The sequence below is a fragment of the Megalobrama amblycephala genome, linkage group LG3, assembly GCF_018812025.1.
Source record: "Megalobrama amblycephala isolate DHTTF-2021 linkage group LG3, ASM1881202v1, whole genome shotgun sequence".
In the NCBI taxonomy this organism is placed as follows: Eukaryota; Metazoa; Chordata; class Actinopteri; order Cypriniformes; family Xenocyprididae; genus Megalobrama; species Megalobrama amblycephala.
In genome coordinates this window covers 4,361,937-4,372,431 of record NC_063046.1, presented here as the reverse complement: position 1 = coordinate 4,372,431, position 10,495 = coordinate 4,361,937, and the positions used below count along the sequence as shown (strand labels likewise).

Here is a 10,495-nt window from a genome sequence, read left to right as displayed (position 1 = left end):
TTTAGGGTTCAGTTCCAGCTGAGTTTATTTCCTTTATGAAAAAGTTCTGTACAAGAGTTTATGAACAGTCTGTCAGGCAGTGACTTGACACAATAAGCTGGCATGAGATTTATGGCATGATTAGACAAAACAAGATTTCTACACAGCATATTGCACAGAATGGATGAAAATAAAGTTAATATATTTCAAATGTATATATAAAAATCCTTAACAACCATTTTGAAATGAAGTAGGCTAAGCAAGGATGTATAAAGATAGCCATTCTAGTGCTTGTCGAGATAAAGCGCAAAAACATACATAAACACACAATCTTTTGCCTATGATACAGCTGTACAAAGATTTTTTTTTTTTCTTCTTTTTTTCTTGCTTTTTTAACACAACAGCTATAAACCTGAATCGGAAATACAAATCTATTCACCATGCCTTAAGATACTAAAACAATTAGCTATACTTATCCGACAAGTAGAAAAGATTAAATATTCAAATACAATGAGGAACGCACATAATCGTCGCGAATCTCAAATGGACCATTTTGAATGTGTAACGATTTTCCATCCAGTGGTTTCTCAAGATATAAAACGCCAAGAAAATCGCTCGTTTTAAAGCTACAATCTGTTTAATTCGGCACGCTCAGAGAAAATGTAAAAAAAAAACGAAGCACATGTTGGCTTGAACTGGGTTTTGGAGTGTGTGTCTTTAAGACGCCTGCAGATTGAGACTGTAAACATGAAACAGGAGGTCGATTCAGAGACCACCGACACACCTGCCTCTTCAAATTAGGAAATCCAAAACAGCGATTTACAACCTATTGACACCCCCCGTTTATATATATTTGTACAAAAATACACTGAGAAAATAATCAAACGTTTCCTCTCTTTAAGTGTCAAAAGTCTACATTTAAATATAAAAAACAAAGGTTAAAACTCTAGCCCTTCTTCGGAGAAGGAGACAGACAGATGCGAGGGTACTTACAAGAACATAAAAATAAGACGAACTGTTTGGCCAGTAGCCTATATAAATACATCCATATAAAAGTGGCATCTGAAGAACACAGAAAAGGAAACAACCATGACAAAAATTAACAGTATTTCTTAATAGTTTCGGAAACTTAAGAGTTTTGGTCCTGAAGTAGTATATAAAGTTCAGCACAGATTTGAGTTTGTGTTTGAATCCTGAAGTTAAGAATGAAAACAGCTGGTGATTTTTTTTTTTCCTGCGAGTAGGAAATCAAACATAGCGCCATCTATCCATTTAAATAATCCTAACGTTAGTTTAACTGTTCGACAGTCTTACAGAATTCTCATTACAAGAGGACAGATAACATGCGTTATTTTTTTCCCTTTTTTCTTTATGTAAAAAACTGTTTGTCTTTTGTCAACCCACCTTGCCAATAAATCCGCCATGCTGAAAAACAGCCTATATTTCAGTACCTCTGTTAAGCAATCAAGTCCACAAGGCGAATCAATAAAGTTCTTAAACGTCTCTTTTGATGTAAAATGATTAAAATAGACGACAGAAGCCCGCCTTCATGTACGTGCAAATTAATCAGTTTCCAGTTCAGAACGTGTTTCTCGAGCACTCCTCGTGAATTTCCTCCTGTCGTCTCGTGCCGAGCACGGGGAAATGACTTTGGCCCTCTCGCGACAAAATGTTTAGCAGCACTTTTCCATCCTGCCAGCGTTTCACGAAAGCATCGTAGCTTTTGTTTTTCAGCGCTTTGCCTTTGTCTCACGCTTGGGACCCCTCACGTGGTGGCTTATTTTACAAACACACTTGTCTGCTATCCCTTTTGTTCAATGTTCTTCCTCAGACGTATTTCCTTAACTTTCTCTAGTTCAATACGTGAGCAGTGAACACCAAGTTAGAAATGGTCGACTCCAACCAGTCCCCTGAAATCATTTCGCTCACCTCAGGGGTGCAGTAGTCGGGGAACTCGAAATGAGAAGCTCCGGATTCAAAATGCATGTCAAAGTCTCTGTCGAGCACCGAGGAGCCGATGCTTCCCAGGGACATGCTGTCAAAACTTGGGCTCGGGTTAATGTCCAGCATGTCGTCGTCGAGTTCCTCGTCGGAAGAAGAGGAGAACTGGGATGAGGAGGACGAGTGTGACGCGGACGGGGTGGGTGAAGACGCCCGCATGCTGGTGTACCTGTGGCGGTCCGAGGACGAGCTGCTGGGGGAGTCGGCGCCCTCCTTGCCGCTCGTCGCGCCGTCCTCGTACAGGCTCAGCGGGTCGGACTCGGCGGAGCTGCTCAGGGTCGGACTGGCGGGCACAGCTGCTGAAGACGGGCTTATGCCGCTGCCTCCGAAAATGTAAACCCTCTTAGCCTTCTTGTCGGGAATTTGTTTGGAAGCCGACGCCGACTTAGTTTTGTAAAGAGAGTGGTGATCCGCTGGTCCCTGCTCTGGAAACGCCGCCTTCGCGCTCCCCAGAACTATTTTGTGCGGCTTGCTGGTGGATCTGGAGCTCCCACTCTTTTTTGAGGACGGTTTCGAGCCGGAACTCGTGCTGTTGCTGCTGCTGCTCCCGCTGATCTTTTCTCCTTTCTCGCTCGGTTTGGAGCCGCTTGACTTCACTTTTTTTCTCGGCCGGTACTTGTAGTCTGGGTAGTCTGCCATGTGCTTGAGTCTGAGCCGCTCCGCCTCTCGGATGAAGGGAATCTTGTCGCTGTCTTTCAGGAGCTTCCAGCGCTTGCCAAGTCTCTTGGAGATCTCCGCGTTGTGCATGTCCGGCGATTGCTCCATAATCTTGCGCCTCTCGATTTGCGACCACACCATGAACGCGTTCATTGGTCTCTTTATGTGACCGCTGGGGGTTTTGCACCAGCCGGGGTCAAGCTTGTCACCCCCGGATGCCGTGGAACCAGGGGTTGGAGAGGAAGCCATGTCCAGATCCAGCGCGCCGGAATCGGAGTCTCCAGCAAACAGCGCATCGGGATTCTCCGTGCTGCTTGTTTTCTGGACCATTGCTACAGTCTGAGAGAGAGAGAGAGAGAGAGAGAGAGAGAGCGTGCACTCTCAAGCCCAACGTGTCGCTAAAGAAAACTCAGTCTGATAATAGTCCTGAGGAGAGCCGAGGCGGCTGGTGCACCACACGCTTTCAGTCGTGCTTAGTGCAGTGGCTTTGTGTGTCTAAAGTTTTGTTTCGGGGCTTTATCATATAGTTCAATGAGCTGATACAGTTTCCGATTTCCACAGTGTCCGTGCATCCAGTAATAATGTTGTAACAGTCGATGAGCAGTTGAAAGTTTGTATATGAGCGCAGCTATGCGAAAGCTCAGTGTTAGTGTATGCGCTGCGATGCAGCAAAGCTCTGTTCAAGTTTCGGAAGATATCTGACTCCTTCAGCATATCCTTCCCCGTTAAACCATGCGGGAAAACCAGGATGTAATTCTAGCACAAGGGTCCGTCTCTTAAAAGCAGTCTGTAAGTTTCAACAGACTTCTATTCTGCATCATACAGCTTTATCCGTTTCCAATGGTATAATAGAGACAGCGATCAGCCAATCACAGACTGTTTCTAGCCTTCCCTGCGCCAAAACACGCCTACTCTCTTTTCATTGGCTGAAAAAGGAATCTAATAATAATCAGCGCGTGCAATGAGGAGCTTTGGGTCTGACCTCATTCCAGCATACATGACAAACTTAGTTTTAAAGGTACACGATTATGTTTTTTTTTTTTTTCTCGTTTTTGCTTGTAGACAATGAAGGCGTGATCTTTGAATGCATTTACAAACAAATACTGCTTTGAGTGAGAAAACGAAGCTGGATATGTTTTATATCAGACTGTATTTGTCAAGTACTTACATTTAATGAGACAAAACAATATAAAATAGCCATTAGCCTACATAAATGAAAAATAAAATAACATCGCCTGTCCATAAATAAAATAAAGCTTAAAATATACTTTATATCATCGATATCTGCCATCAAGTCAGCTTATTTCTCAAGCTCATGACTGTGTTGGGCTGTACACTGGCAGGAACACAGTTTCCAGTGTAACTGAGTCCTTTCTCGAGTCTATGCGCATTAATGTTCTGGCTGGATCGGAAGAGGGTGGAGCCGCTGAAAAGCTGGGCGGTCCTTTGTCACAGAACGCACGCCCCAAACCCCCTAAACACAACAGGCAACAGCAGCAGTGTTCAGTTTCAAGGTTGGGCAACACTGTGTCTCGTTTAGATTTCAAGAGAACTTAACTCGCTGAAAGCACTGTAACAAGTTTACACCGCATGCCACATCTGTCCATGCACCAGTGGTCAATGGTGTATCACGGAGAGAATGAAACTGGTACATGTTCATGATCAGGACTAGAGGTCGACAGTCATTAACAATATCGATTTGAACAGTTGTTATTTACCCCGAAAAGAGCCCAGCTTGTAATCCAGATCTATTGTTGAAGAAACACTGGATTGGAGTGACGCTAGATGGCAGAGTGGAGCCAAGGGAGGCGTTTCGTCTGCTTTTAATGCAACAGAATGTATATTTGTCAAAGAATTACATAACGACCATCCAAGAGATATTTTACAACGGTTTGTCTTACATCCTTGTTATTGTTTACCCAAAACAGGCTCAAGCATGAGATCTTAAAAATAGTGTCACGCATTTCACTTGAGCATAAATCAGCAAAGTAATGGCATTGAGCCCTTCATTGTGGTTTGTGTGTTCATGGGTCATGAGTAGAATATTCATTGTTAAAACCCCCTCAGGAGCAATCACATACGACACACATATCAGAACAGAGTAACACATTAATCCAATAAACATTTCTTTCATACATGACATATGAAAGATGAGTCTCTAAAATGACGTTATATATCCTTTGCGTTTTTTATATTTCTAGGTATAAAGCACACATATAAATAAATATATCATGGATATCTGTAAATAACGATAATAAAACGTGTTATCTTTATAAATGTGGGGAGGGGGAGTATAAATTGCACATTACTTTATGGCTAGTGTTGGCGCGTGAGGCAGCTGAACAGTTCAAGACTGTAAACGTGCAAAACAGCAGGTGCAGGGTGTCTTTAACACACAACAAAATTATAAGTATAGTCTACTATCCGATTTATGGGCAGTATTATTGGGCACTGGTATATCCAGTAATCAGCTATTTTTATTCTGCATACATTATAAAAGTAGCTGATTACTGGATATGCCAGTGCCAGTGTATATTGAATATGCCAGTGTCCTAGCAATAATACTGTCAATAAATCGGATAGTAGACTATAATTATAAATTTATTGGGTGTTTATTGTTGTTGTTGTTTTTTTGTATATCACAACAAATGTACATATAATGCGCACTTTGCCAACCATTTCAAAGAAAAGGAAATATATATACAATAAATGTTGTATAATTTAGTTCATTTGTAAGTATTGCCAAAATTGATCCCATGTTCTTTTAAAGTGTATATTTTTCTGTACTGTAAATAGTATTCTGGTAAAAAAAAAAAAAAAAAAAAAAAAAAAAAGTCTTAACAGTGTTTTAGTCCTAAGGTATGATACAATGTATAAATAAACTGACAAATATTCCTTGTAGTTTCTACAACAGGGGTTCTCAACTCTGGAACTCTGGCCTCAAGGTCCATTTTCCTGCAGTTTTGCTCCTTATCAAAATATACCTGAACAAGCTAATCAAGGTCTTTGGGATTACTAGAAAGTTATAGGCCGATGAGTTTGATTAAGCTTTGAGCTAAACGCTCCAGGACCTTTGAGAACCCCTGTTCTGCAATAATTCAAAGTCATAAAAGCTGCATGAATAATTATACAAGAATTAGAAAAATGCCATTTTAGATGAAGTGTAGCATGTAAGACTATACAGGCACTAAAGTTACTTCTTGACATGTAATGTCAACTACCGAACTAAGTTAATTCCCATTCTAAAGTTCTGCAATGCACAGTCAACGACTGATTAATGATTACTGATGAATAATTGATCTGCTCTTAGATGTTGAGTCATATGCAGAGTGCATGTGTGTGCACTAAGATCCATGTTTTCTGTGAACTGACATAGACACCTTGTGTATATAGGGCACACGTACATAAATCTCTGTCATTCACTGACAAGAAACTGCACATCTGCTGTGCTATAATGAAGATATTGATCATCATATCATGAAATGTATATTTGAACAGCTGCTTCAGACACAACTTATCTTATCAATTGAGCAGCTGTCTGGTAATGCTGAGTTAATCATTTCTAGACACAGCTCCCAGCATGCCTATTGACACGATTTTTGTTTTCAAACTTTGATTTTGAAAGTTCAGCAAGGGTAGTGTGAACATCTGTTGGTGCCAGGGTTGGATGAAAGTATTTTGTTTTTATTATTTTTATTTTTATGGGCCCATGCAGAAAGCTGTCTCTCATTTAAATATTCATAATGCCATTTTACCCAGTTATATAAAAGCTTTAAAAATTCCTATTACTTGTTGATTGAAAGACACAGAGTTTGGCATTTTAGTCATGCAGCTAAAATCCTCTGGGACATGTGGATTACAAACACACACAGTCTCGGTCCTAAACCCGTTGGAGAGATTCCCCTGTGGTTCACATCCATACATACCACAACTCACTGTTTCCCTGAGGAGCTTTAAAAGAGTGTGACAAAAGTAGGTGGCAGGCATCCAGACATGCAGTGGAAGCACTTTTGAGCTCACAAATACAAGGTGCATACAAACATACTGAGAGCAGGGTAACACAGGTTAGGGACACACCTGAAAAAGTACACGATGTTGACACCTGCAATGAAAAGAAGAGATCAAATGCCCAAATTCTATGATTTTTTGTGTCCACTACCAGACAGTAAAATGTTTGAGGATGTAGTCCTAGTCATGTAAGACCATCTGATTAGACACAAATGCCAAAGGCACTTGAATTTACTGCAGGCCCACACCATAAAATCTCATTTCCAGCAAAAGTCAAACAAAATATCAATAGATTCCTGGCAGTGAAAAATTGAAGCCTGAAAATTGACACATTTTTCACTGGAATGACTAGAATGACTCAACACCAATTACCGGCAAACGTCAAGCTCTTCACACCTGATGGGCAGGGGAAAAACTGAAATGGAGATGAGACATAAGGGTTAAAGAAAAGTGTGTTACTGTGTGCACAAGAAAAAGAAGGAGGGCAATGAGCAGAGAGGGGCCATCTGCTCTCAGTTTACCTCTTTGATTTGCCTGTGTATTTAACACGAATGTTAAGGAAATGTGTATGCAAAACACAGCATTGTCTGGCCATCATGTTTTGTTCTTGTGTTTGGAAATCAGGGCAGATGTTTTTGCTGTTCATTCAAAAGCAGAAATGAAATTCTGATGTGAAATCAACATCACTTATGTTTCATCTTTTTGTCCTTTCTCTTCTTAAAGGCAGAAGTTTTCCTATTACAGAATTTGATCATTATCATAGCAACAGTTGCCTTATATGCCTTTAAGGCAGTTAGTGCTTGTGACATCTGTAAGAAAGTATGTTTACATTTATAATTTCAGCAGATGCCTTCATCTAGAGATGCTCACAAATTGGTTGTTTTGGAAGGGCTGGGAAGATCATTCCACCATGTAGTACAGGGATTTTTTCCAAGACTTGATGCTCATTGTCAGTGTCCAGAGATTCACTGATGATGTGATTCTTAGTATACTGTAGGACTGTTGGTGCTAAAGCTGTTTTTATATAGACAAAAATGGGCACATGTAATATGCTGAATACCAAACTGGATTTTTTGTAAAAGTCCAGAAATTGCCTGGACTATAAAATATTTATTTGGGCAATGTACACTGCTAGTTACACAAACTGTATGTGAGCAATTTACAATGTTATTTACAATTTTCAGAGCAATTATAGAAATAATAATAATAATAATAATAAATAATAAACATTCAGGCCTTTTAATTCATTTATTGAGGATGAAACTGAGAATGCCCTTGAGCAGGTGGTGTTGGCCAGACAAGACCGTTTTTTTGGTCAATTACAGAGACATATGGTGTATTAACACCTTCACCTGACCACAGTGCAGGCACAGTCCTCTGAAGTGACCTTAGAGCACCGAGCAATTACCCAACCACATTTTTTTTTACCCAACCCATTCAACAAGTCAGATGAGCTCTCATGTTCTCACTCTCCTTTACAGCATTGGTCTTGACCTTACGAAAGTGTGTGGGTTTAAGAAAATCTTGACACTGTAAGATTTAAGCTGTGTACATTCATGCTTGGGTTTTTGAGCATTGTGCAGAAAGAAGATGCCTTATATGGTTTCTTTGAAAATGGAAAATCACTGTGTAATAAAGAAGGTTCCTCTCTGTGTTTTATAGACCAGACTAAAAATTAGTAAAGGCAGTGTTGTTAGAGGAGTCAATGACCAGTCAGTTGTTGATAGTCCATAGTGTCAATAGTGCTGATGTCCTAGGTGTTACTAGACTCTATTTTAGAGGGATTCACCCAACTGACTTTCATCTCCCCACCCCTAAAAAGAGCAATTATATGATCTCTTTTCATATTGGTACAGTCTGTAGTTATTTTACTATGACTTCTCCCCTCACCAATCATTACATTACAGCGGTTGTCACAGACACATTCTAGAAGGATTTGAACTTGCAACCACTAAATGCAATAAATATTACTCTCTAAATGGCATCTCATATTCAAGTAAGAGACTAAGCCCCCAAGATCTGAGCGCTATCCCAGAAACCCACATTCTTTTAGATTGCGACAGCATTGGTGATGGATTTCCTGTGCTTTCATTCTCTGTGTCGCTCCCTCACCCCACTTCCATACTGGTAGCCCAGGTCTGGGTAGGATGCTGAGCGATGGCAGATGTGTCAGCTGATCTCCGATCATTTGGCTCCTGCAGCTCCAGTTTGTACGGGCGTCTCTGGGCAGAGTCGGACTGCTCGTGTTTCTCTCCTCTCTCCCCTCAGACGCACTGCGGCAGCTATGGCACACACACACACACACACACACACACATTTCCAACCCTACTCACACACTGCACTCACTTCTGTTTTTAGGAGGGAGGGAGTGAGACAGCTCTCTTGTCTTGTCTCTCCCAAACTATTCCTTCTTCAAGTCTCTTCTCGCTTGGAAGGCTTTCTTCGGAGGACGCAACCGTGTCTGTGAAGTTTGGAGGCAGATTTTTGAAAAAGCTTGGATCTATACATCGTGTTTCCATGAGGAATACAGCATTTCCCCAAAGAGTTTGCATGCTTGCAGGCGATCCCAGAGGTACACGCTTCCTTGAAGGAGTGAAAGCATCTTCTTTGGTCTGCTTGGCACTGGATTGTCGTGATGGACTTCCACACAGGATAACGTTCCTGCTTCCAATTTAAGGCTTTGACCACAGGCCTTTCCCAGCCGGACCTATCCTGTTCCGGGACATATGCAATCATCCTGTAACTGGATAATAGATTCCCGGAGTCTCGCTTTCAGCGGGTGAATCAAGGGAGAGAGCTGCCCCAGACAAGCTGACCTAAATCGATCCCAGTGCTGTCTGGAAGCTGCAAGTGAGAGAGAGCGAGAGACGCAGCTGCGTAGCTCTTAACCAGCGGAGCTGCTCTCCGCCAGCAGCCATCGTGTGGAGAATCGAAGGGATTGCAGACTCTCTCTCTCTCTCTCTCTCTCTCTCACTCTCTTTTGCTGAGCTGCTGGAGGAAAACTGGCACGCCTTGCCACATCTCTTGGGGATCAGCTCCTTTCCAACTGTTTCTTCATCCTCTCCTTCAGCAGTGATCAATCAGTCAGGCTCTGGCGACAGTTTCATGGTGAATTAGCTGCTGCTCTGAGCCGCTCTTATCAGGCGGCACTTGGGGAACACATCTACCAGGGCTAGGACGCGACCGCGCTGACTACCTGCCCACTGTCTGCCTCTGTGGAGCTGTATGAGGAGCTTGTCGGTCTAGGCACGACAAGTGGAGCAGCACAACAGCGCTCACGGGTTATGGCAAAAATGTATCCTTTGCCTTCTGCCTCCTTTTTCTCCTGTGAGTGTATCATGCTATGCTTTCTTTCTCTCTTACACACATTCGATTCTCTCTCACATACATACACACACACACACACATCTATTCTTTCTCTCACTCTATGCTCATCTCTGACTCTGTCTGTTGGAGTAAGGCTGATCTGTGAACAGTGTTGTGCAGCTATTTGATATGATAATGATATGATATGACTAATGGCCATTTCTGAGGGGCTAATCCTACAGACGCACAGAAAACATGATTCAAACACTTGACGAGGGAAATGATGTGTAATGGTAGAGAACAACACCAGGAAACAATGCGCAGCAATTGCTCTTTGTATTTGTATTTAAGTGCTATGCATGACAATAACTAGTGTTTATCAGTTTACAGCTGAAGAAAAGGTATGAATGCTTCTATTTTCTGACATAGGACAGCAGATGCTAAATATTTTTGCTGTACAAAGAACAAAATGAAAGTATTTTATTTTTAGTTTCTACTACATTTATAAATCTCTCACAGGTTTAAATCCTCATTGTGCCCTAGT

General features: G+C 41.5%; 1 protein-coding gene across 1 annotated transcript; it reads right to left on the bottom strand.

The window, feature by feature from the left end:
- On the bottom strand, positions 1 to 3,556 carry sox4b (SRY-box transcription factor 4b). The gene has a single exon (XM_048183563.1). The coding sequence runs from the start codon at positions 2,965 to 2,967 to the stop codon at positions 1,831 to 1,833; it is 1,137 nt and encodes a 378-aa protein (XP_048039520.1). The 5' UTR covers positions 2,968 to 3,556; the 3' UTR covers positions 1 to 1,830.
- Positions 3,557 to 10,495: the final 6,939 nt, after the last annotated feature.